This window comes from Lissotriton vulgaris, chromosome 1_1, assembly GCF_964263255.1.
Source record: "Lissotriton vulgaris chromosome 1_1, aLisVul1.2, whole genome shotgun sequence".
NCBI lineage: Eukaryota > Metazoa > Chordata > Amphibia > Caudata > Salamandridae > Lissotriton > Lissotriton vulgaris.
This window is the reverse complement of record NC_141685.1, coordinates 917,872,195-917,900,000: the sequence shown is the minus strand read 5'-3', so window position 1 is coordinate 917,900,000 and position 27,806 is coordinate 917,872,195. Positions and strand designations below refer to the sequence as shown.

Here is a 27,806-nt window from a genome sequence, read left to right as displayed (position 1 = left end):
ATCAAAATCTACAAAGAAACATTTTTAATCGTGCACCTTTCTCCAGAATGAAAACTGCTCCTTTATTTAATCCACAGAACTGGGCAAGCTGCAAAAATGACATTTATCTTCACTCAAATTAAAAGGAAGTCAGTGAGGCTAAATGAGGAACGGCTCAGTCACGAAACAGAAGAATGTGTTTTAAAGATGATTATACATAGAGCCTGTCACCCATGGAAATCACACGCACACCCACAGATAACGAGGTAGTCTGCTTTTTGAGGAAACTGTTGTGGGCCCTGAGAGGAAGGGGATCCTGCGGCCATGCTTCATTTACCGGAAACAAAAAAAACTATTTTGAAATGCAGTCAATGGTTCACTAGGAGAGGGGAAGTGCTGGATTTCTGCTGGGTCTGGTCCTAGGCAGGCTTTTGGAGCAAAACTTTTCAAGCCAATTCTGCTCAGCACATCCTCGGATTCAGTGACGGCTCCTCTGTAAAGGCGGAGGAGCGTCGCCCCACTGCTTTTCAGCAGTGAAAAATGAAAAAAAAAATGATAACAAAGGTTATTGTCATTTTATTTTTCCTGGCTCACTTCCTGCAGTTTTATACACTCAAAATTGGTATCAAAGGAAACAATACTCAACACTTTTTGAGAAGAGTACATTTAATTACCCTCTCAATAAGAGAGGGTAATTAAATGTACTCTTCTCAAAAAGTGTTGAGTATTGTTTCCTTTGATACCAATTTTGAGTGTATAAAATGACATCCCATACCCAGGTATTAAAGGGTTACTTGGGTATAACTCTGTTGTTTATATACGGAAGAAGGAGGAGGGACAGCACTGCTTTAAGTGCGCATGACGATTTGCATGACAGTTTGACGGGCCAGTTATGGCCGACGAAACTGGCATGCGCACTTAGATCTCTCCACAGGGCCGTAGTCCCTTAGAGAGGACCCAACTACGGGGCTCACACCAATCATGGTGCTGCTCTCATGCTGGGTAATACCAGCATGAGACGAGCGTCTGGACTGGTGTAGGGGAGCCTGTGGCAAGCCGGGATTCGAGGAACAGTTGCCAGAAGAACGCCAACGCAGCAAATGGCAGGTAAGCATTTTTTATCTCTATTACCCGCGCTGCCCCCCGTGCAGCCCCCGCGCTGCCTCACCACTGCTCAGATTAGACTAATTTGATGTTTAAACTTGTAAGGCCAAATAACACTAATTTATGTCAAATAGGCTATATGTCGGAATATCGTGAACACAAATAATCATCTGACGCAAATACTGTGCTCTAAATCTCACCACAAAAAATTATCTCTTTAGGTGTAGGTTTTCTACGCTGGACTCCAATCGGTGCTAGTTTTGTAAACATTATTTCGGACACGATTTATGTCAGAGGATATAGTGATGAGGACATTACGGTGGTACACCAATAATACAGTATTGAGTGCATGGGTGTTAATTCACCAATGTGCAAGGGTATGCCCAGATATAGGTCCTGTCGCTCACTGTGTAACAGGATTCGAGCTGCGCATCACAGATGGGGCACAACAAGGCTGAAACTGCTTTGGGGCTGTCCCTGTTGCAGGAGGACCATGACAGATTTGCACACGCTAGCTCTCTTGATGCAGTGGCTTAGTAATAAAAAAAACATAGCCCACAGTAAGCATCAGTGACTGAGATTAACTCGAGCGTTCCAACCGTGACATTTTACTCTTGCCCACTATGATGCCTTAAAAAAGATTCATTTTTTCCCCTTAAAAGTAGGCATTTTGAAAAATCTCTTACTAGAGGAAGTTATCACAGTCGAATCAGGAGGCTGAGCTGTGAAACGCACTTCCTGTGCAACTTCGGGCCGTTGGCTGTATTATATCTATAAGATAGGCTGCAACGTGCCTGCTTTCAAGCATCTTTGGTCACATATCTGTTTCCTTCTGCTGCCCTCAGCCTTCCTCTGGCTGTGAGCTTGGTGGCCCAAGGAAGTTAGCTCAGAAGTGTTTTTTCTAGTATCAAGCCTTTTTTTGATCCTGTAAAATGTTGTGTGGATTTACGAAGTGCAACTACTACCCAACTAGCAGTGTCCTAGTGCTGAGAATAAACAAGAACTGACAAGGAAGCCAGCTAAAGGGGATAGTGATAGAGCCGGGGTTTGAGATGTTTTTCAAAAGACGGGAGACCAGCTGGATGGTGTATTTAAGGTTAAGTTTGTTCCAATACTTTGCAGCCATGAATGAGAAGGAACGACCACCTTCTCTTGCGAGATAAAAAGGAGGCATGCTGGTATAGAGAAGGGGAAGCAACCTTTATAACGCAGTCATTACATCGCACGACCTTTACAACCCAGTCATTAAATCGCAACATCCTTTACATCGCATGTCATTACAACGCAGCCATTACATCACATGTCACTACAATGCATGTCATTACAACGCATGTCACTACAACGTAGGTATTACATCGCAAGTCATTATAACGCATACCATTACAACACATAGTACCCTTACACTATTGTAGAGCGCTATGGCTGCGCCATCCCGGCGTGTCCCCGCTCTGTAGGACTGTGGTGCCAAATAAGACATAAGAGCTAACCAGCAGCAGATACCAGAACCCAACTAGCATGTAAACAAGTGAGTTTTTAACAGACAGCGAAACTTCATTTCTGTTTGCTCAAGACGCAGGTTAAGTGGAAGTTTGTTCCAACTTATGGCAGCAATCACTCTAAAAATCTATCCAACACTTACCCTACTGTTGCACTCACTGGAGTTAGAAGAGTAATTTTTACCCCTACACTATCCAACACTTACCCTACGGTTGCACTCACTGGAGTGGGAATAGTAATTATTACCCCTACACTATCCAACACTTACCTTAGATGCAATGTAATGGTATGCGTTGTAATGGTATGCTTTGTAATGGTATAATGCGATGTAATGGAATGCGTGGTAAAGGTGGTTTCTAAAAATGCAATGTAATGGCATGCGATGTAAAAGAATGCGTTGTAAAGGATGTTGCGATGTATAAACTGTGTTGTAAAGGCATGGGCTGTAAATGTATGCGTTTTAACGTCATACATTCCAGTCCTATATCAAGTTTCATGAGCGAAAAAACAGGGTTTTAAATATGGTTCATTTTTCCACAGTGAACAAATGTGAACTCTGCAAATGTTCAGATATGAAAGATCGGGCTAGCAGATTGAGAACAGGCTGAGTAATAGCGTTTCGTATGATGCCGATTGATCAGATGCCGGGATGTGCATACGTAGAGGGCATTTCCACAGTCCAAGCACAAGGTGACTCAGGCCTAAATCACAGTCTTCAGGGCAGTTAAGGAGAGCTGAGTAGACACTTTCCATAACATGTTAAGGTTGGTAGTACAGACAGCTGAGACCGGATTTATTTGAGTGGTCCTGTTTAGCGCCTACATTCATGACAGATTCAGAGGGGACAGAGGTGTTTCCTATGCTTTCTGGCCACCAAAGGGAATAGAAGATGTTTGAGGAGTTGCTGAACAAGACAACTTCATACTTATCCCTGTTTACTTTAAACAGTTCCAGGGGATCCAGATGATAATGTCCACCATGTTTTAATGAAATTTGACCTGTCTTTCAGTAAGGTTGTCTAAGATCAAGACAACAATTTCAGTGTTGTCTGCATATGCGGTGATATTGAAACCGTACGTTTAAAGAGTCTTGACCAAAAGGGGTTAGCATACATTAAACAAGGCGGAACTTAAGGATGATCCCTGAGTAGCATGGGCCGCTCTGAATTGCTGATAGCACCTGACGGAGGGACCCTAGTAGGCTTGTCTGTCATTGTGAAGATAGGAGCGCTTCCAGATCCCTTCCTGCCGCTTCCGTTAGTGCTTATTTGCAATGGTTTCTCAGAGTACCAGGCAGCAGAGGGAATTTAAAGATCTGGATGCCGGTCTTTTATCCAGGCAACCTGAATCCAGGTTTTAAATTGGTGGTAGCAGCAGAAATATCTTAGCTGAAGGAAAATGGGGTAAATGACAGGACACTGGGGAGGGAGTTCTGAAATATATATTTCCATGCCTGGTAGGGGAAAGTGGAAGAACGAGGCCCCTACTTTCTTGTGCAATGGAATTAAATGAGGCAGTGATCTGATCAAGTTACGGCAGTGGGCCGTCAATGGAGAGGTCCTCCACATTCGAAAAGATGGGGTCCAGGGGATGCCCTGCTTGATGGGTGGGTTTAGACACATATTGGGCTAAACTAAGGCCTGTAAATCATCAATGAGCGTGGAGGAGCCCCTGTCTTTATGGTTTCCAAGGGAAAGTTATGATTACCAATGATGGTAAAATTGGGAGCCTTCAAGATCAAAGGGGCCAAAAGCCCTGTGAGCTTAAGGGGAAAGCCATCATGCAGTCCTGGAGGGCAGTAAAGTAGCGCATTCCAGAACAAAGTGGTAGCATTAGTGGAGAATTCGAAAATAAGATATTCAAACCATAGGGTGGAATTGGATGTAATGATTTTGAACTGAAGTGAGGACCAAAAAATGATACCTTAGCCACCGCCTGGTTTAGAGAGTCTGTCAACACTTAACATGGCTACTGGTACTGCCAGCACAATATCTGGATTTAAGTGTGGGCAGACCCAGCAATGAAGAGAGGGCCACAGCCGCGGCTCCTCCGCTATGAAGGAGGAGCGTCGCTCCCCTGTCAGCTGCCTCAAAACATCAGGAACATCAAAAAATAAAACGATAATAAACACGTTTTATTTTTCCTTTCCTGCAGAGTCTTTGGGGGCAGGGACATGGAGGACGACAGGCGCAGGAGGAATGGGAGTGCACTGTGATCAGTGCGCATGATGGTTTGGCCGGCTGACCAAATAATTCATGCACACCGAAGCTCTCTCCAACCCCAGCTGCGTTGCCGGGCAGGAGAGAGCAGGCAGAGGCTTCCAGTCTCCCTGGGAGTGCAAATCCAGAGCGCTCAGGCCAATCCTGGCGCTGCTCTCAATGCATCCGTCAGGAACCGCCTCAGTGTAGTTTGGGAGCCTGTGCCTGCGAGATGAGGAGCAGAAGAGTACGACACAGCCGACTGGAGGTACTTTTTTTTTTTTTACTTTTTTTATTTTGTCCCCCTCCCCCGACCTCTTCCCACCCCACCCGCCCTGCCACTCAAACACAACACTGGCTGTTAGTGGAAAGCCGGGGCAGAAGAAGAAATTAGATCCCAGAAATCAGTGTTATGTTTGGGCAGGGACAGTGCCGGACTGGCCATAGCACGCACCAGGCAATCCCCCGGTGCGACGCACGGGTGGGGGCCGTTTTTGTTACAGGGCCGCTTTTGCTGCAAAATCGTCTCTGTACCAAAATCGGCCGAAAACCGGCCCCGGCAAAGTGCTCGGCGGCCCCTCCAACCTCCCACCCCCGAGTGGGGAGGGGGGCCGGCCGAGCACTTTGCCGGGGCTGGTTATCATTCCCAGTCCGGCCCTGGGCAGGGACCAAGCATATATGTAAAGACAGTGTGCGTTCTACGACCATGTCAGTGTGAGAGAGGGCAAGTTTTCAGAGGGGGTGGACAGGATTCTACAAACGACAGGAAAAAACTCAGTTGAGCCATCATGTTCCTGTGGTGTAACAGTGGAGAGGCAGCCCTGCCAGGTTTCCCAGGTCCATGAATGAAGTACTACTCCAGGCCAGGTTTTTTTCTTTTATTCTGGGACTTGTAGTCTTGTTTATTCCTTTACGAAATAGGACTACAATTCCCAAAAGTCATAGGGAAAATAAAACATGGACTGGAGCAGCACATCATGCAGCAGCCTTGGAAACCTGGCAGCTATGTGGTGTGGGGCAAAGTTACATGAAGAAGGCTTGCCTTTTGGCTAAAGATTATAGAGAAAGATATATGCATAACATATATGCCGGGGGTGGGGGGGGGGGGGCAATGTGAAAGTTCGAACTGCAGAGTTTCCAGCACATTGTGCAGTCTTACCAGGAGTGGACCTGCACTGAAGTGCTTCCTTTTTGAGCGCTTGCGTATCACTGGCTCACCGTGGAGGTGATGTGGCCTGCAAGTAGATTTGTGTGAACTATCAGAAGTGAGTATTATACTGAAAATGATTGAAATAATAAAATATTAACTGAAGCCAGGCAGCTCCTGTGCAGTTTAGCAAGCTCCCCAGCTGCATGGTACTACAAGGTGCTAAAATTAAATTAAAATAAACCAGTGAAAATAAAACACATAAAAGAAACCCCATGGGGGTCCCAGTCAAAAAACTAAAGTGGAAACCGACACCTCCAGTGATTACCGACAAGGAAATAATAGCGGGAAATTGGAGGACATCAAGTATGGACAGCCATAATGTAAGTGGCATGTAAGATGGCTCAGATGAGGGAGGTCTTTCTGTGCTCTGTGCCAGGAAAACTATGCCAGACGCTTAGCAGTGTCATTTAAATGACTGAAGGGAGGTGGCCTGCATGCAGGTTGGCGCACACTATCAGTGCTGGAATTGGAAAACATTTACTCCAGGAACAAATAAATTGGGGGTCAAAAAGTGGCAGAGGAAAAGAGTAGAGTCATGAGGGGTAGAGCTTAAAAAGCAGATTCTGATAGTCATGTATACATTTTAAAAAATCAGCTGCAGCCGAAATTGGCAACAAGGATAAATGTGAAAGCAAACTTGTTTTAGCTTCCTGAATTAGTCACAAAGAGGGTACATTTTAAAGAATCTTATAGTGCTCAGACACCTGCTGCACAGATCTATGTGTGCCCAGCAACTTTGAGGGAATTATAGAACGGGAAGATAGCTCTGGTGGTACAAGCGGTTCTAGGAGAGTTCTGTGTTTTATCCAATAACAGTTTAGACTCACAGTAGCATAGCGGGTTCAGGTGCCTGCTGCAAAGCGCATTGTGTAGCTTGCAGATCACAGATCTGTATTTTATGTAGATAGGTAAGTGGGCTGCTGCTTTTGACACGGAGATAATTTTGTGTATTTCCAGTTCTTAAGTTGCGGTCCTTCTAAAATAGCACAGTGATCTATTTAGTTGCAATTAAGGAGCTGCAAGCAAACGGTAAATCATGGTTTTAGATCTCTTTTTCTCTATCTGTAGTTATTCTAAGATTGCAAAAAAGGGCTCCTCTGAGAATTAACAAAGTCTTGTTAGTACAAAGAACCCAAATCACTGTATTACATTTTATATCCTGCCTTTGTGTTTCTTCCGATTGTTCACTTTTATCATATATTGTCTACAAGTATGGACGATATGTGATTCCTACACCTTATAAATCATCATTGTCTTAAGTACTGAAAATTGATATACACACTTGTATGATTTATTGTGTTTTTATGTGTGATGTAAAGTGCTTTGATACCCTAAACTGGGATAAGTAGCACTAAAAAGCGAAATAAAAAAAAAATATTAAGTGCGACTTAAATCATTATTAGTGTAATTACTCATACACACAGATAATATATTTTGTATTCTTACAGGGCATACAAATCTCTTACATAGGGAGATTGAACAAAGTCAAAGACCTGCCTTCAAGCCATAGTTTCTCCTCAGTACTTGTGAAGTGATGAGCAATGTCTCTTTGTTCCTTCCATTGCATTGGCATCTAGGTGCCAGGCTCTAGATGGCTCCCAGCCAGGATGATACTTGATCAAAAGAAGGGCTGGTGGCCGTTTAAATCAGTCCTTTCTTTGTGCCACTGGAAGTAAAAATAAGAAAGCCCCCTCCCTGACTGCAGATTGCTGCACCGAACAGAATGCAAACAACGTCTGGGCACTGCTGAATTGTTTTCCGGTATCAGAAAATGACACAAGAACACATTGTGCATATTTCCCTGGATCAAGCGGGTCCTAGATGTGGTCCAGAAATACTTTCTGGAACTGGCATCTGGTGTGATACCTCTACTTTACAGAATGGTACCCTATCAGGCGTGTGTTTGATGCTAAGTACATGGCAGAGAAAGTCAATATTAACTGGTGCCAAGAACGTTTTGTACTGTGTGGCAAGCTAGCTCCCTTTCTGCTTGGTACTGCAAGGCACTACAATTAAATTAAAATAAACATGTGAACATAAAACAGGAAAAGGGATACTAAAGGAGTGTCCCAGTCAATAAATCCAGGTGGAGCCAGGAACTTCCACTGATGGCCTACTAGGAAAGAAACAGGCATTGGTAAAGCCAATAGATCGCACCTATGCAAGCTAATGGACTTGCCAATGCTTTTATCCATGTTGCACAGCGAAGTATCATGGTTGAAAGTTTAAAGTAACACATAAGGTGGCTCAGATGATAGAGGTCTCTCAGAAGTCAGGCAAGCAGGCCTCTCCTAGTCAAGCAACATCCGTTATTAGTAGTCATTGCTTTGTAAAGTTATTTTCTGTAAAAGCGTTTGTCTGTAGTTGTTTCTCAGTAAAGTTTTTTTTCTGTAAAGATATTTCCCTGTGACAACGTTTCTTTTTTTTCGTCTCTGTAAATATACTTCCTTGAAGCAACCATTCTCTGTGATGAATCCCCTGCAAAGGCACTTACTTTTCTGTAATGAATTATCTCTAGCGGTTTCTCCCTATAAACATTTCTCTGAATTGACTTTTCTCTCTAGTGATTTTGTTGCAAAAGATATTCTTAGTAATCGTCTCTATAGCAGTTTCTCTGTAAAAGGTATTTCTTACTAACAATTTTTCCCTGTAAAAATATTTCTTAGTGGCAACCTTTCTCTGTGGTGGTGTGTTCATACCGTTAGCCCCATGTAGCAATTGTTTTTAGTGTGATTGGTCTATGAAGAGATTTCTCTGTAGCGCGTGTTATATGGTGGTTTCTCGCTAAATGTACTTTCTGTAGCTACCTTTCCCAGTAGTGGTTTCACGGAAAAGGCATTTGCTGTACAGTTACTCATTGCCATAAATGGGTGCATCACTCACAACCCACCAGTAATGGTTTTCCATGTCAGGGCTCGAGAACCATTTCCATTACGCTAGTCTTTATGGCAGGTATCAGGATTTTGAGATAATGACAGACTGTTACGGCTAATACTGGGGCGGAACAAGCACATTACTTATTAAGATGCTGCAGCAGAACACTGATTCTAGTCTATCACCAGCTCAATGTGCAGAACCACTGACTAGTTGAGTGAACTCTGGTCCCTAGACTGGTGATATATTAAAGCCCCAGCAGGTAAATACCTTATGTCATCATAAAAGAGCCCTGAGTGACAATAAATGGTCTAAAATGGTTTGCTGTTAGAGGAAAAAGAACAACTGGACTGTAAAACGTGTGGTGTTGCTTCAGAGAGCACCAACTGTCTGTAAGGAGATAGCATTTTATACCATACTCCACAGAGCCAATCCTTGTTCAAGATTGTCTGGGTTTCCCATCAGTCTCAGTTGTCTTCCTTCTATTTGTTGCTTTCCTCCCTTTCTGTGATTGACCCACCCACTGGTGCTTTTTTGGTTTTGTTAACAATAGATGTGTCATTCTTACTGATCTGAATAAAGCACTGCAAACACAGCCTTGTTTAAACAAAACACATTTGCTGCCTCTCAGTGGCATCTAACAGTCCCTAGAAAAATTGCAGAAGAAATGTGGAAGACAAAACATAAATCTTGACAGAATAGTATAAACAAGCATTGTCAATGCTAATCGGTCTCACTTGTATGTAAAGGTAAATGAGACCGATTGGCCTTGTCAAAGCTTGATATTTATTTGTCCTATGTTTCTAATTGCTCACAACACATCATAATAGACAGATTATTCTCTAAACGTGTGCCTATACTTCCCAAGGGATCTGCGGAAGTGTCCTCACTCTTCAACCATCACCAGTTTGTCCATTGTATCCGACTGCTTATGAAGGTTCCTTTCTTCCCACTGACATTTCCGTACTGACTACGAACCAAGATAATAGTCTTTGATTCAATTGCATCACCTCAAATTGGATCCTAACAAAACCGTGTTTCCCCTTATTTCTCTACAATCTTTAGTGACACCAGTTTAAACCCAATTATATGCAAGAAATGTTCTGGATTGCATGTTGACCATTATTGTAATTTTCTTGAATTTACTCTTAAAAAGACAATGGCACGTTGGCCAGAATTGCCATTCACTGGCTCAGACTAATTTTTTGGCTTAAAAGATATTAACTAAATACAGAGGAAGCAATCCAAACACTGGTCCTCCCAAGATTAGATTACAGTAATTCCATTTTTCTCAAGGGACTCCAAGAATTCATATTTTTTATCGCCTTTAAAGCTATATTTGAAGCTTCAGTTTGTCCTATCCCTAAGACTGATCAACTGGAAATATCCCCCCGTATTGCTCAATGTGAGTTTGCTTTCCATCAAGAGTAGATCTAACTACAAACTGGCTAGTTTAACACACAAACTCTTACACCCAGGCTAAAACTCTTAAAGGGGCCTTCCACTGAAACAAATAAAACATAATAGTTCTGTTCTAGCCGTCCCTACACTCTGTACAATTATCAGTTATAAAAATTCTAGAGTGCACCTTCGTTTGATTATGTTTCTGTGGGTTTTGACACTAATTGTGACTTTTTTCACTGGACTGAAGCTCCAATACTGCCCTGCTCGAGATTCCCAGCTTCAACAAATTGCAATCGCACATTCTCTGGTTGCGCTCCACAAGTTCTTTAGCTGTGCTCCCAAGGTTTGAAAATGCTTTCTGTTTTCTACCCATATTATTCCATATTTAATATTATTCTAAAAAGAGCTGAAATAATGGATTCCCATGGACCACTTTCATCAATCTTCTCTATAAATTCATATTTTTAGATATCTACCATGGCTAGTTACCATCCCTGCTGTGCTTCACTCTCATCGCCAGGCCTAGGACCATTACAGCCACACATGCACTAGTAGCATCGCTTTGCTTTTTGTTACACATATCCCATCCACCATTTTCACATATTTCAACTCCTATATTATTGACCTGTCATCTTCTAGATACATACATTTGGACGCACTGTGTTGATATATGCATACATGCCTTTTTCAGTATCATATATTGATTACCAATCTTCCATTTGTCAGCATGTTTATGTAGCTTGTTCTTGCTCTGCTTCATTTCAGTTTATTTCCTGTAGAGTGTAAACTAAACTTTCAGAAAAGAAAAAAACTTGTCTGCAATTGCTGCATGGGTGACACAGGTTTTCCTTTCATAGGGAGGAGAGTTTACTGTGAGTGTATTATATAGCCTTAGAGCCAGTCGTATCAGGCTGTGCCAACCATTAAAGACCTGCTCCAGCGTTAGGCGAGGGACTTTAACAAGGGAGTGGGCATTTAATTGCCGGTAGAGCCTAGAGGGTAGAATGTTCAAATTTGTAAAACAAAGGCCTCACTGAGCCCGAGGGGATTTAAATGCCCTCGGGGTCCGTGAGGCCTTAGTTGAGCATTGGAATGTTGATGCTCCGGGCTTCTACGGGATATTAACCCCTTCGATGCCGATGACGAGCTCAGCTCGTCATCAGCCACGGGGAGCGTGTGATCTAACGCGGCTTTTCGAAAAAAGCTGCGTAGCGCAAAAATCACAGCAGCAGCAGTGCGGTTAAAAGCCCAGAGCACTCCATTGTTGTCAATGGAGCGCTCCATATCTAATAAACATTAGCATATTGTAAGGTGGTGCTGTTTTGTGGAGGAAGTATGGTGGTAACTAGAGGTGAGTGAGCCACTGAAATCTCGAGCCAGATTCTCTAGTGAGATTCTCTTGGAACCTTGCGCTCAAAACGAGTCAAGCTTTCGTGTACCTTCTGCCTGCACCCACACGCCAACCTCATGCAGCAAGAACTGAAGACGAAGCACTATCCTTTGATGTAGAATGGAAGACAGAAAAAAATGATTTCCATCCAGTGGCTGAACTCCAAAATGTGAAACAAAATCACCTGTGATCAATAGAGGCTACACTGCTCACATATTGTCTATTTCTAGGCAAACATGTTATTTCACCAAGCCTCCTTTTTCTGCACCATCACATATGAGAGCACCTTCCAATAGGTGAGTTCAGGGTGTTCATTGTGTGTGTTTGATTTAATAGACTATAATGTTGTCCGTCCATAATAATAATTTAGGCCACATTTTGGGTATGCATGACAACTGAATCACCTATGGTTAACTAATGGCATTGTCGTCAGGGCAGCATGGGACAGGTATGTTTTAAAATTCATGTTTAAAAACTATCACTTTTAATACATTTCTCTCAATGCAGGAATAGAATCTGAGGTACTAAGGTGAAATGCTTCTGATGTGTTAAACAAACACTTTTTAATTTTGAGGCGACCATATCACAAGTTTACATTATGTTTGTTGTACAATTTTGAATGCGAAATATGTCCAAGGCTCGGCTCGGGCATGGGCTCCTAGAGTCCAGCCAGACCCTTGGCTCGGCTCTGGCTCAGCACTCCCTGTTAATTTATTTCAGCTTGCCCACCTACACAACCAACGCATAAGTATAGTACTACAATATGCTTTTACTTTACTGCGGTTTAAGATTTGGGAATTTCCTGATTTTCATACTTCATGAAATTTACAAAGTCTTGGCAGTTTATCTTTGCTTTCAACGTGTAAAGCACTACAAGATGATTTTCTTTCTAATCAAAGCCTACCTGGAAAAAGAACGCAAACTTTTTTTTTGCAAGTGTCTCTTTTTCCAAAGTGTTTCTGCATAGAATGGCAAATGTTTGCAGTTTTTTCTTTTCTAGTGTTACTTTTACAGAGTTTTTTATGCACAATCGCGTTGCATTTGAGAAGAACACTAAGGGCCTCATTTACGGCATTTTGGTGTAGGGCATGTAGGGCCCTTTCACTTTGGCCCTAGGCCAAAGTGAAAGGGCAGCATTGCACCATATTTAAGCTATATGGTGCATTCCTGTCCTTTCTCCCCGCGCAGGTGCCGTTTTGGCAACCTAGCGCCAAAGCAGACACCCTTACACCCGTCACTTTTGCACCATGTAAAGTGTTACATGAGTGATGCAGGGCTCTCATTAAGATTTAAGAAGCCACGCAAAGCCACCGCCTGCAAGGCTCTGAGTGGCCTCATAAATCATGAGTAAGGCGATTCAGCGCAAATCCCTGTGTTGCTCTACTCTGCACCCAAGAGGAATTCCATGGGCATTGCGGTGCATTTTCCCACGCAGCACCCATGGAATTTGACGATGCCCCAGATTTACAAAGTGATGTAAACGTGGAGAGGCCTCAAATCCGTATGCTTCCCAAGATGAGGCGTAACGAGGAGAAATATGTTAATTTCTCCTCGTTTTTTAATCTTTCCATGCTGCAGCACACATAGAAAGAGGAAAACACCTTCATAGGACTGTTTTTTGTGCAAGAGGGTGCCTCTTCCTCCACAAAAACAAAATACCTGCAACTGAAGACTTCTTGCACCATGGTGTATGGGTGCCTACGTTGGCACTAGGCTGCCAAAACAGTTCCAGTGCAGGCAGAAAGGACAGTACTACTCCGTATTGCTTAAATATGGTGCATTCCTGCCCTTTCACTGTGGCATCGGGCTGTGCAGCAAGGTGCTTTGCTGCGCTGCCGTACTCCAAAAGGCCACAAATTATGCGCTAACTGTTTTCTGCAAAGTAATTCTTATAATGAAACATAAGGAAATATGTGGCATAATTTCTTTAAATAGTCCCGATTTTCATGTTAATGAGTCCTAGCAAAAAAAGTTTCCAACTTTTGCAAAAATTTTGCATAAACTTTGGTGAAGGTTGAAAAAAAGCTTCCCATCGAAAAGTGGTTTGCACTGTGAGACTTCCGACTTACATTTCCTGTCATAAGGAGGCAATAACAATTGGTTGGAAGTGTCACGACAGCAGCAGTGAGCCTTATGTAGTGTTCAGAAATTGGGGCTTTTTCTGATAATCAGGTTTCAATAAGGAGTGAGAGAAATCATTTTTTTTTCTTCAAAACAAAATTGTTAAATTACACAAAATTTTGCAAGGAGCTTTAAATGTGGTTTTCCGGTATTTCGGGCGAAACTTTCATGCATCGGTATACGAACATAATAACACCACACAAGGTACTGGCAGTAGATCAGATTCAGTGGAAAATGACAAAAAATATGCTAATTTTCGGGGAATTGCACACATTTTTGTAACACACAAATTGAGAATTTTGCTATTTTATGAGTGTAATCAAAAAGTTGCATAGGACTAGTTTCAATTCACCTTATGAAGAAGATGGGGAAAGGTTAACTGTTAAAATCCTCTTTTTGTTTACAAAGTTTATTTCTAAACACAAAGGAGAGTTCAAGCATATTTGCAAGGGGAGGAGGGACACAATGGGGTTAGGAGACCGATGTGCCTCTGCAGGTTAGTCGTTAAAGCAGCAAAGCTTCGAGAGAAGAAGCAGCTCACCTCCTCGTAGGGAACAAAAGATACACTGTAATGTGGCATAGATGAGAAGGCATGCACACATCTTTTATTAGGTGTCGCCTACCAGACCGCACAAGCTCTCTGGTTGTGAAAGATCTATTATGAACATACAGAGGGCTTACCACTGGTTGGCTATAGTGTCACTTTCATTTCCTTGCTTCTTATTCAATGGCTCGCCATCCTCTTCTCGTGTTTGTCCCCTGTAGTATAGCCTCTTAAGCATCCTCTGCTTTTTTCATTTTGTATTCATTCACTCCATAAGAGTGCATGTGATATCTAGCTCTCTCCCTCATGTGCGTTTCTCGCGACCCCTATGTTGCTCTCTCCCTCGTGTGCTGCTCCCCCCATACTCTTCCCACCAGCTCTTCCTTTGCTCCCACCCTGCGGTCCTTTATTATTTTCGCTTTCCACGCAAAAACATTTTTTTTATTTACTAATCCAAGTGCCATCTCCCATCATGGATCAGTAAATAAAAAAAGGAACCTGGCACCAGCATCAATCTGTAAGTGCATGTATTGAACGTTCTTTGCTTTCTCCTGATGATGCATTGCAAGGCGAGTCTTATTCACTTTGCCAATGCTTTTTTTTACAGAGTTTTATATAGCGCAAACATGACCTGAATCAGGTATCAGAGCGCTTTACATAGCACCAGTTGCATTACATGAGGACACATTCTTTTTTTTTGTTAGGCATGGGGAGATTAAGTGATTTGCCCAGAATCACAGGATGTTCAGCGTCATCGCCGAGACTCAAACACAGTTCCCCAGATTTGAGGTCGACCGCCCTAACCGTTAGGCTAACTCCTCTCCTCGATGCTTGTTTTATAATTCTCCTTTGTCTAGTGAGAAAGAGAAATAACAACAAACACATGCTACAAGACAATTCAGCTTAATGGCTTCTCAAACAAGGGCTGGTAAGCTAGCAGGTCTTGTCTTTGGAAGGCGTTAGATGACCTTTCATCTTTGCCAATGCTTTTTGCTGACACTGAACAGCATTGTACATGCATGTATCACCACACATACACACAAATGCATCAGGATGCTGCGGCAGCCATTTTTTTTAACCATTCCAAAATGCCATACACAAATCTTGGAGCTGTAAATTATGAAGTATAAGAAGTGCACAGAAGGGTTGTTTTAGAGAAAGAAAGTAGAAAAACCCAGAACGATGAGGAGCTAGGGAGCAGCAGTGGAGTGAAGGGAGGGTTCAACTCAATGTTATTAAGTGGCGGTGAGCAACAGTGGGTGGGAAGCAATAAAAGAGCTGGAAGGAGCGCAAAAAAAGAACGGGACAAGAAAAGGATGGGTGTGGGAAGCAACAGACGAGCTAGGGATGGGCAAGCAACACAGAGAGCCGGGGGAAAGGGATGTGAGGGGGAAAACAGTACACGAGGAAGAGAGCAAGAAAATAAAGATGTTCTCCAACAGTGCTGGAAAAAAAGTAGTTCGCTGAATGTAAGTAGCGGAAGAATATAACTTATCTAGTCAGAACGATTGTAAAGAAACTATGCTCTAGGGGAGGGAGAAACACAAGAAGAGGAAGGAAAGCCATTGAATAGGAAGCAAGTGAATAAGATTGACAAGAATGACAACCAATGATAATCAATGGGCTGATCCAGATCCCAGTATAAGCATTGGAAGTGTGGTCTATCATCAACAAACAGCTAAAACTATTTTTGTGAAAGACCTAAAAATAGGCTGAATGTGATAGCAGTCACCAGCACATTGACAACTAAAATCTGACGCGTGACAATCCAAGGTCTGGTGACCGGGTCAAACAAGGTTGATGCTCATAATTATTTTTATAAGTTTCAGCTCTTTTGTTGGTCACCCAAGTTGCCAAGCGCACTGCCTGCACCGTGCTCTCAGCAACAGACAGCAGTCTGTTGATAGAACAGGTAGGATTTCCTGAGGGGACAGCAGTGTTGCAGGAGGCCATGGCCCAGGTGCAAACAAGGAATACTACCCCTTGGACTGCTATTGGAGTAGTAAAATACAGCAATTACCAGAGTTCAATGGCCCACAGCTGCACCTGCTGTACCAATAGTAGCTATGCGCCTGGATGGAGGCCATTTACATGTGAAGTATAGGGCAGGGCGAGGGTGGGAGGCCAGGTATGAGATTTAGGACTGCAGCAGCCACGCAAGAGGTGCTCTTTAACCTCAGCAAGTTCTATAGAGCATGAACAACCTCTCTTGCAAAGCAATAATAGCCAGCATTACAGTGCATTATCAACCTCTTCTGTAACGCAATTACGGACTCCGCTACTGTGCATTAACAACCACTTCTGTAAAGCAATGCCGGCAGTTTCTACCATGCACTAAACATCCTCTTATGTAACAGTTTCTTCCTTAGCCTCTTCGCTGCTGATGACGAGCTCAGCTCGTCATCTGCTACGGCGGTCGTGTGCTGATGATGAGCTCGTCATGTAACGTGGCTTTTTCAAAATTGCCGCACACAGCGGGAAAAGCTGCCGCAGCGATGCGGATGTAGCAATCAAAGCCCCTGTGTCAGAGCATTAGCAGAGAGGTGTGCAAAGTTGCACCTCCTTCACTCTTAACGGCCCATTATAGTCTCACTTCTCCCTTAGGCGACCTTACCTGCTCCGCTATTAGGCATTACACCCTCCTGCCTCACCATTCTTGGATGATGTTGCACCCTGCTGCTGCTTGGAGGTGTCATCCATGCCACCCTGTGAAAGCCTATACCCTCCTTGGGAGGCCTTCCACCCTATTCTCCAGCATCCTTGCACCTTCCTCTCTAGCCACCAACCAGTAAGGCCTTACCCCGTCTTGTCTCACCACCCCTGAAAGTTCTAATATCGTCCCATCTTACCAGCTCGAAAAGGACTTCCTCTTGTGGAACTCTTGGATGCTTCGGTTGACCGCCATCTTCTTCAGGTATGTCGGCGAAGTGCACGGGAAGAAGATGGGGGAAGTCGGTGGCCGGTTCTGGCCCATCTTGGGTGTCCGCGACTGGCGTGCTGCAGGTGAGGTGGGAAGGAAAGTCTCGTCCTCCCGGCTCTGCAGTGAGGTGAGCTCAGGAATGCTGGGTAGACTGGGCATGCTCTTAACCTTCTCACGAGCCATGGTAGACAGTCGCCCAAAGGCAGATGGCAAGATGAGCGTGAGGTTGTAACTGGCAACTTATACTCTCATGTCGAGCACCAAATCACAAAAAAAACTAAAAACTCACTGCAGACCCTCTGACTGAGGGGGGGCTCAAGGAGTAAATGTGGTCCACATGCCACAGATTTTACTTCTTCCGGTCTCCGAATCAAATGAGTAAGAAAGAAGGGCTGAGGAAGGCAGGGAAGAGCCTCTGCATACGTTCTCATGTCAGTCTGGGGTCAGCATAAGCCGTGGTCCGGTGGCACGAGCTGCTCGAACTGGGCCCTCCGCTCTCGCGCTCAGGAATCCTCAATGACTTGGTCCGATGGCACGAGCTGCTCGACCTGGGCCAGGCCAGGCCCGCCGCTCTGGCGCTCAAGAAACCTCAATGACTTGGTCCGATGGCACTAGCTGCTCGACCTGGGCCGGGCCAGGCCCGCCGCTCTCGCGCTCAAGAATCCTCAATGACGTGGTCTGATGGCACGAGCTGCTCGACCCGGGCCCTCCGTTCTAGCGCTCAGGAATCCTCAGTGACGTAACTGCGGCGGTGAGAACCTCAGTTCCGCACCGAGGGCTCGTGGCAGAGCCATCCGGACCACTGCAGCGTCGACGGCCACCAACGACAGACGCACGTGCTGCGCCGGGCTGGCGGAGGCATGGCTATGGGAACGTGCTGGTGGACTCGAAGTGCTGGCAAACTTTAAGAATGAAGGCACTCCCACCAGAGGCACAACCCAGCCCGGGCCCTAGGTCCCTGGAACGCCCACACAGACAAGGACCCTCTGCTGCGCCACCATCCCTCACGGCCTGAGAATGCAAACGTCAAACCAGTGGTGCGGTCAGGGAAGAGTAAGTTCTCTACCATGCCAAAGCTAAAACATTTCGACAACTGCTGCGGAACTGCCTTGGTCACAGCTCAAGTCTGTGAGTAAGAGGCGTGCACGAACGCAGAAAAAAAGGCTGCTTGAGCCAGACTTCCTCTGCTTAGTGCAGGCGCTTGCGAAAGCGCAGAGATCATAAACTCTTAGGAAACCGTCCCCGATAAGAGTGTCTCACGCTGGGCTCGAGGAGGCGGGGAGGCCTGGGGCATGCTAAGAGTTTTGCCACTGTGAACAAGCCTAATGGCGCGCCCTGCACTTCATTGCGGTTACCTCACCGGGATGCGCCCTTTGGTCTTTTGGAATCGACACATCGGCAACAGGATTCGCGGAACAAACGCCCTTTGGGCCTAGCTCACGTTTTGCACCTGTCTGCTCCCGAGACAGCAGAAGGCAGCAGCCATTTTTGACCACACCAAAGTGGCAAAGAGCAGGCGCTGAGTACAAACTCTCGTTGGGCCTAGTTCATATTTTACACATGTGAGCTCCTGAGGCAGCAGAAGGCAGCAGCTGGCTTAGACTGTACCAAAGGCTCTACCAGGTGCGGTGGCGAGTACAAACTCCATTTGGCTCTAGCTTTCAATTTTCACTTGTGAGCTCCTTAAGCAACAGAAAGCATAGCCCACTTAAACTGTGCCAAATTGCTTAGCAGGAGCACTCTTTGCGAACCAGCTCACAGTTTCAATCTGCGAGGTCACGTGGCTGCAAAACACAGGAGTTCTGCTTATAGCTTGGCAAACAACTGTGCCACACCTGTGAACTCATAGTGCTGCAGAACGAAGCAGCTCTCTTAGAGCAGGCTAACCCCTCTGTCAAAAGCATCAATGAGGAGGGATGAAGGGCACGAGCCCCTTTGGAACCAAGCCACGTTTTACACCTGCAGGGTCCAGAAGCTGCCGAATGCAGAGTACCACTTAGCTCATGTCAAACACTCGTTCTCTCATAGGATGAAAGTTGCACATAAGCATCCCCTATCAGGCTGGCCTAAATGTGAAACCTGCGAGCTGCCAAGGCTGTAGAGTGCAGCTGCTCTGTTGCTTGTCCAACACCTTCCCTGATGAGTCTATCAGGGGGTATGCGTAAACAACACCAGTTAAGACTCACATTTGAGCTCAATGAGTTCCACAAGCCGCAGAGCGCAGCAGCCTACTTGTTGGAGCGTGGCCTACAAAGACAGTGCATCATATGAAGCCTGTGTGACTCCCGCTGTTTACACCTTGATCCAGTGCTTAATTTGTAAACTATTAAGTGCCAGGGCTCTGACCAGGGGGCCACTGCAGCTTGCACCACCCATCGCCCTTGTCATTGCTGCCAAAACAACTGTTAGCCATCTCTATCACATGTAAATGCAACAGTTCTGATTATTCCAGGTCCCCAAAGCTAAAGGAATGGCTGGGGAGGCAGGTATTAGCAATTTTAAGGTATAATGTATTCATAAACAACCATTGTTCTGCTCATCTCTAAATTAGATGAGCAGCGCCACTCTGGCTGTTCTAAGTATGGTGTTGACAATTAGGTGCTGGTGCCGAGCACCGGAAACCAATTAAGTGCCGGTGCTGAGCACCAGAAAGCACCGGCTCAAATTAAGCACTGCCTTGATCCCAGAGAACATCTTACACACAGTGTATGGTCATCATTTTTAGGAATCCATCATTACTACTGTTCATTCCTTACTCAAACGCAGCTTATGATGTGACGTCCACTGTTATCCCTCCATTCTTAGTGTTATTGACTCTTTACACACTGCTATTTCCAGTCTATCTTTACCCCATGGGTACCAGTGCTTGTTTATACGCTGGCTAATTGTCTCGCCTCTTATCTTACTACTTCAGTTATGTTATTAGAGTACTCAGTTATCTTTGGCCCATGATGTTACCCTTTCTATTTCTTTAACTGATCACCCTACTGATGTATCTGACCTATGAATTTCAAGGGCCACCACCAGTGGCCTGTAGTGCTATCTAAAAAAACAACCTAAATACAGTAAATACAAAGGGTACCACCTCGAGCACTATCCCAGCTCCCTCGGTCCCACTCCCTCTGTGCATATATATCCTGCTTTACACACAGATGCGGCTCTGTCCACGGTGCTGCTGAGTCAAATGTGGGGAAATGTGTAGGTTTCTAAACACTAGAGCCCCTCAAGCAAGCATAACATTGGTCTCACCCAAAAATGCTTGGCATGCGAGTGCAAGGACAGACAGAACCCTTTCATCTTGCGTGGTGATACCCTGTTTACGTTTTGTGCTAGGTCGAGGCTGCTTAATAAGGGGCTCACCCCCAACTCAAAACATAAAATCATACACCCGCTTTCTGTAAACCTCCCCTGGTTGCCCATTTTAAAAGTTGGCAACAAAACTGTGGAGATACCGTAGACAACCACATGTCCAGCTGTGCATACTAATTGAGACACCCGCAAATACTACTGTAGCCCATTTTCAAGGCTTCACATTTTTGTCACTTAAGGGAAGTGAGGCATAGACTGATGAGGTTGTTTGTTCAGGAGCACACAAAAAGATAAAGATGAGCTTACATTCAAAGTAAGTAGCACAGGTATGGCATGACTTTGGTCCTTCAGGTGATAGGGCTCTTAAGACTCACCAACGAGGCCCAACACAATTGAAATGTGTCTTAAATGCCCTGTAATCCTTTTAGAGCAGATATGAAAGCCAATTCCAGCTTGGCCACCTCTTTTAGGGCAAATCCAACTCTGCTTTGCCTGCAGTTGGTATTGTCAGGAAGATCAAAAGAACTTAGGAGTGGAACGCTCTCTAAAGTGTTCACCAGTAGCACAAACACATTCAAGGAATTCACATGCCTCCTCCGTTTTTAGGTCGAGCAGACGTAAAAAGCAGGCGAAGCCTGCTGTCTGCGAAGACATCTTTTGCTGGCGTGTCTGGAGGAATGTGAGACAGCGATCAGGCACGAGCCTCGCTGTCTCAGATTCCTCCTCGAGGGCGCGCACGGCACCACACACGCATGCGCATACACAGAGACACACAAGCGCCCATGCTCGCACCCATACATACAGAGAACCCACCCCGCCGTCGCATACACACACGAGCGCACACACACACACACACTGCATACACACACGCTCCCCCCCTTACCTCACCAGAGACACACACACGTGCGCACACACACACACGCGCGCGCGCACACATCCCCCTCACACCCCACTCACCAGGTTCTTGTTGCGTGTCCCTCGGCAGCCAGCGGGTCATTCCGGTTAACAGGCGGGGGCTGCGGGGCTCTCCACGAGCACGGGAGCCCCGCTAGCTAACACGGAAATTCTCCGGCGGGCACAGGAGCGCCTGCTTCCTGTTTTTGTCCGGCCCCGCCCCCGTCCCAACAAAGGTTGCCTGGCTTCCTGTTAAAGCCGGCTGTGGCGGTGAGTTTGCATGTTTACACTGCTTTCTCCTGCCTGCTGGACACACAGAAGGCAGGACACGCTCTCCAGCTTGGTAGCCTGAGCTTGATATTCATGGCCACGCGCCTTTCTCCCCGATGCCGGGTTTGAACTTTAATAATGGCAGCTGCACGACCCCTATAGCATGGCTCGCCCAAATAATAAAAAAAAAAGTGTATTCTTTTTTGTGCAGCGCATATGGAGGATGCACGACTTTCTTAAAGCGCAAAACACCACAATCCTTTGTTTCTAAATTTATATTTTTTATGAAGTGCGGCATACCAAGCTTGATATTCATTGCGGCCGCACGTCTTTCTCCCGGATTACGCATTTGAGTTTTAATAATGGCAGCTGCACGACTTCTGTAGCGTGGCTGGACCAAATCCTTTTTGAATTTTTTTTAATGAAAAAAATGTTGTGCAGTGCATCGGCGGCCACACAACTTTCATATAGGGCGCACTGCCAAAATCCTTTTTTTTAATATATTTTTTTAATAAAGTGCGGCACACCAAACTTCATAATCATGGCGGCTGCATACCTTTCTTCTGGTTTTTGTGTTTGCTGTGGAACCTGTCTGCTAAATTAGTAATTTTAAATCGTCAAAATCAAATGAATGTCATATTTGGGTACATGTTCCACTTTTATTGCATGAGTTTACATAAAGTTACTGAGCATGCTGGTAAAGTTATACAGATGTAGCAATAGTAATTGTGCCAAAATTATGTATGCGCCTTCGGAGAGGGCGCTTGCAGTGGAAATGAAAACAACCGCGGTTTGTATATATTACGGTTTGATTTCCAGTTGCCGATACAAATATTGCTGAGAAAAAAGCAATAAGCAATAATGACAGGTTTCTAGGCAATTGTTGATGTCAAGTGAACCTCCAGGTTTAGACAGATGTGCATTGAATTTCACAGCCTCTGGCTAATTAACGAAGTGGCTAGTGAGATCACATTTCTTGTCCAATGCTGGGACTCTGTGTTCTAAACTAAAGCTGCATGGATATAATAAGAGCATTCACACGCCAGCAGCGTAAGCCCAGCAGCATTTATACTTATGCCACATGAAGATGAGCAGCAATGCAATGGTTTGTGGTCTCTGGTACTCAGGTGCTTTTTTAGGTCGAGCCTGGGCAGTGCATGGACCGCCGCATTGTGTATTGGCGTATGGAATAGAAGCCCCGCCCACTCTCCGCCCATATTTGTCATTTGCTTGTGTCATTGTCCTTCGTAAACGCTGGCTTCTGATTCGTTAATAGGCTTGTTAGTATCTCCGTAGTACCGCCTTGTCTTCATTTGTAGCCTCCCATGAGAACTGTCCCTTTTACTTTTGTTGTTACACGTATGTCTTTTTTAATCTGTAAGAGCTATTTTCTTTAATGAGTTTCTCCTAATGCAGCCACAACATGCTTTCCTGCAACATTCAGCGCGCCATGCGCACTTTTACTTTCCAAGCAGCCCAGGACAATGGCAGACGTTTCTTTGCAATGCAATAGGTCTCACAATTACATGAGATGGAGTTATTGGCATTGTAAATGACAATGCCTTTTTTGATGTGTTAATTAGCAAAACAGATAAATAAAAAGCATTGTCATTTACAATGCCAATAGCTTAAACTTTTGCAAATGCGAGACCTATTGCATTGCAAATGCTTGTTGTTCCAGGTGTTTTCATCTTAAGTTACCTGGTGTCAGGAGTTGGTCAGTTTAGCCTCGTCTGCTGGTCCAGGCAGTGCTGGAATAGAAGGAGACCCAGCGGCAGGCAGGATCTGCCAGCCATTACTGAGATGGGTCGGAACACAGGGACGCATGCCAGTCTTATGCTGACCAGTTTGAGGTCAGTGGATCACAGCTGCAACATACCACCTTGACCCAGACAATGCATTAACAAACTCAATCAGGCTTTACTTCACGTGCTGCTTAGAGACAAACTGACATTTGGAAGTGGCTTTTGGCTTTCAGATGGTCTGTATGTTAAGCTGCGTAGGTCTGGGCATGCTCTAAAAATGCCAGGCACACCTACCGATGTGTGTGTAATTGTGTCACTAGCTAATACGTGATTATTTTCACCCAAGGGAACCAGTTTAACAACCTTACAGTAATGGAAGACAAAAACACCTCCAAGGTTCAAAACATCTGCCTTGCCGGTTACATTCAGTGACATGCAGCTCTTTGATGTCAGTGCATAACTAAATAAGCTCCATTACATTTCCAGGGTTGTAACTTGTGACCTGCAGGTAACACAAGGATGTCTTTAACAACTGTATTAACAAACTAAGCTATCTTAGCAAAAATACAAATATCAGCTCTGAGCAGATAGCATCTCTGCAGCAAGTGCACTAACCCCAGGGTTATCCTAACATAATTATACACTGCAACTAGCACGTTACACAAAGATCTCTGCAGCAAATGCATTTGCCCTCTAAGCTGTCTTAAAAGGCAGTCTGTTTGTGACCAATGAAGAAGGCTAGAACAGTTTTACTGCAACATTTGTACTTGTTTACAATTTCTTAGGGGGCACATTTTGTATACGCTGACTGCTCCTCAAGAGATTGTTCTTCATAACCTCATGACTCCACCCCTTTCTGCCCCGCCCATTGGCACTCAGTTAGTAATTTTCTGGAGTTAATTTACTCAATTTCCAGCACTGGGTACAGCGGACAGAGCACCTCCACTGACTTTGTTTCAAAGAGTACTGGGCCTTGTCCGTATGGCAACAATACTTACAACAATTTGTAGAAGTTGAGGCTTCCATGTAAGGCAGTCCTCGAGTTACCTTTATGACCCACAGCTACAGATGTCTCTGTCGTGTCTTGCAGAAGCCATGTCAATCAAATTTCTTGCATGCTACTAGAACAGATGGCATCGCGAGATATGAGGTCACGGGCTACAGTGTGAAACTTTATTTTGTTAATTGGTTCACATCGACCATTTTAGTTTCCCGTTCCATGAAGATTGGGAGATATCTAACTTTGGGGCCAGAGCTTTTGGAAATCCAGTAGGAGAGGGCAAAAGTCTGTTTAAGGAAACCCATAGCTGCAAAAGCTTGAGGAGAAGTAACATAGCAAGATTGGAAACCAAGAGACGAAAAGAGAAAACCAGACACACCAGTAATTTGGAACGCAGTGCTGAATTTGTTAAAAAGTTAAGAGCCAGGGCCCACCTCGGAAGGCCACTGCAGCCTGAACCACCCATACCCTGCAGGCATCAGTAGTAGCATAACACCTAACCATTGAACTCCTACAATTGTGACAATTCAGACTATTTTCGGCCCCAACAGTTATAATATTGGCATGAGGCCAGGGGAGGTATTATTCATTTTCTATGTATATTGACTTCATAAACACGGTTGTTGTGCTCATCTCAAATTTAAAAAGACAGTGCCACCATGTTGATGGGCTCTCACAAAAGCCGGTGCTGGCTATTAAGTGCCAGTGCCAAGCACCGAAACCCCCTGTGACAATTTGTGGAACGCGATTGCAGTCCAGCTCTGACAAGCACCCCATTCCTCCTCTTCACCGCTCTTTTCACACAGAGGCTTGTTGTACCCAAGTATCTATCAAGTCACCACCCTCCTGCACTACCTAGAATGTTAGAATCCGTTCTCCCGGATATCCGCCCCCACTTTCAGCTCCTCCCCCTCATTTGTAAGTCACTCTGTTCCTTTGTAGTTAAGTTTATACTCTGTCAACCCCATATATATAAGAATCTGAAACACCAGCCAACAAAGGGCAGCATATGTATCCTTGCAACATCGAACTCCTGGAGGTATTATTACAAATCTCTTCTCTTTAAGGTTGAAGTGACTGTCAGTGTTTCCAAACAGGCATTGCATGCAGCCTGGCACTCTGTCAATAGCGGATATTGCTACCCAATAGGCCAGCCCCATTTCAAGACATATAGGATAACTTTGGGAATGGTGGACTCTTAGGTTTGATGGTCCTGACTCGCAAAGCTATTTGCCTGCTTTAGTCGAACATAGACATGCAACTGGCTCAATTTATGAGCGCATGCTATTAACAAATGGTGCATTAGCTGCATTTTCCCATGAGCAATATTAAGCCAAGATTGAGTAATAATGTGTCTGAGTTAATTCTGCTCTCAGGTGACATGCTCCTTAGACCCACCTTTGTGAGCGCCCTACTCTCTGAGCTGTAGAATACTGCTCTCAGGATGGGAAGTGGGTGTTCCTTGTGGAGCTCACCTTGGAAAATTTGTGAAAAATCTCAAACGGACAAGTTTGTATCCTCAGGTTTGTTTCTGACCCAATCCCACTATCGAAATGGTCAAAGGTTTATGACCACCACGTGGGAAAGAGAAGGAAACATTCTACAAAATTAGTCCGGTGTATAGAAAACGATTTCTCAACTGGGAAAGTAATTTTCTCTGTGGAGATATACATTTTAAAATAATGAATGCCATTGCACAAATGTGAAGACTTTTCCCCATGCGTAATTGTGCATCGTGTCCAATGGCAGAAATGTCTCCCTATGCGTCCAGTTCGGTAAACATCGTTTACCACGATGTTTTTACAACGCGGTACCTTTACCACGCGGCCGTGACAACGCAAGTCGTTACCACGACTTGCGCTGGAGGGCGCTAAAGGATTACAAATAGTTAATTTACTATCCCAACACCTTCCCTAGGGTCCACGGGGACTGGTGTTAGAATAGTAAATTATACTATTCGAAATCCGCGCCCCCAACGCAAGTCGTGGTAACGACTTGCGTTGTCACGGCCGCGTGGTAAAGGTATGCGTTGTGACGGTACGCGTTGTACCGTCATACATCCGTCCAGTTCCATGTTCAGAAAAGTCTTCCAAGACAATTTATGTACTGGTATTTATGTAGCACAAACCTAGTTAGGAATCAGCAGAATGCTGTAAATTACTTGTGGGGATGGGAGACACCTACAAGATTGTGTACCTAAAGAGGAATTACATCAGTTCAAATCAAATATTAACTTTTTAGGCACAGGGGGGATTATTTACAAGCCCCTTGTGCTTCTGGCGTGTCACTTTTAAAATGGTAAAAAGTGACATTCCTGCGGAGCAAGAGACTTGTAAATATGCATCAGGGAGTTAAAGTGATTTGCCCAGAATTGCGTAATGTTGAATCAAGCTACAAGGCCAGGGTTAGAACCTGGGTACCGAGGTTTCAAAGCCAGCAGAACTAGCAGTGGAGAACATCTACTCCTAGTCTGCCATACTTGTCTGAATGTCGTTGCTTATGCAAGTTATTGCATTCATAGTCTCCCTATGGACCATGCTCTAATGGCGCCGTGTTTGTTCAGTTACTTACCTGAAGCACAAATCTGCTTTTTTTCTATTATTATTAAATATAATTGTAAAAATTGTATACGAATAAATAAAACTTGGCAGACAAACATTTGATTCAGCTGTCATTATCAAAAGTGCAAAATATTTCGGTAGAAAACACCTTTGGCAAACCACAGATAGACTACCAGCGGGGAAGAGGCGAGGACGGTTTCTTGGAGAACTACGAGGGATGCACCTTGAGGCAAGTGTGACTACAAGGGTCCCTCCAATCCCCCCCTTCCCATGGGGCATCCCAACCCCTGACTTGGGGTTTCAAGGCAAACCATACATTTTAGTAGAGATCGACGAAGGTCATCCTACATGGTGGACACATCTTAGCCACAAGAGACTAGATAGGAGCCTTTATATCTCGTCCTGATGAATGCCATGGACCCTCTGGGCCGACACAGCAGAAACATGTTGATGACATGGATGGCGATGGGGTACTAAACCCCCTAGTCTCTACACTGTAGTTTTAATATCAAGGAAACACCTAACAAAGATATTATATTTGGTGTTTGCTTACATTTTTAAACTCTCACTTTCTCACGAGGGTCCTGCCCCCCACTTAGTTCTTAGAAGTTCCTCCCTCTCTACCAAACGCAGTTTCTAAAGAGCGAGGACTGCCAATGACGAAGCATGACACCTGCTGTGTGTGAGGCTAGTCCTTCACTTTTTTCAGATGCCTAGCACCCCACATAAGGAGGCATAGTGCACCTGGTTTCAGTTTTAGAATCAGACATTAATTCAGCGTAGTTTA

At 44.7% G+C, this 27,806-nt stretch overlaps 1 protein-coding gene across 2 annotated transcripts in view; it reads right to left on the bottom strand.

Moving 5' to 3' along the window:
- The window catches only part of PDE4A (phosphodiesterase 4A), a 1,006,014-nt gene that overhangs the window by 540,274 nt on the left and 437,934 nt on the right, over window positions 1-27,806 (bottom strand). Inside the window, exon 1 of one of the 2 annotated variants that reach the window (XM_086959061.1) lies at window positions 17,170-18,554. The exons of the other annotated variant lie outside the window; for it this stretch is intronic. Coding sequence (XP_086815187.1) covers window positions 17,170-17,423 — 254 coding nt within the window. The 5' untranslated portion in view covers window positions 17,424-18,554. Of the gene's footprint in view, window positions 1-17,169; window positions 18,555-27,806 lie in introns of those variants that run through there. 2 annotated transcript variants of the gene reach the window in all.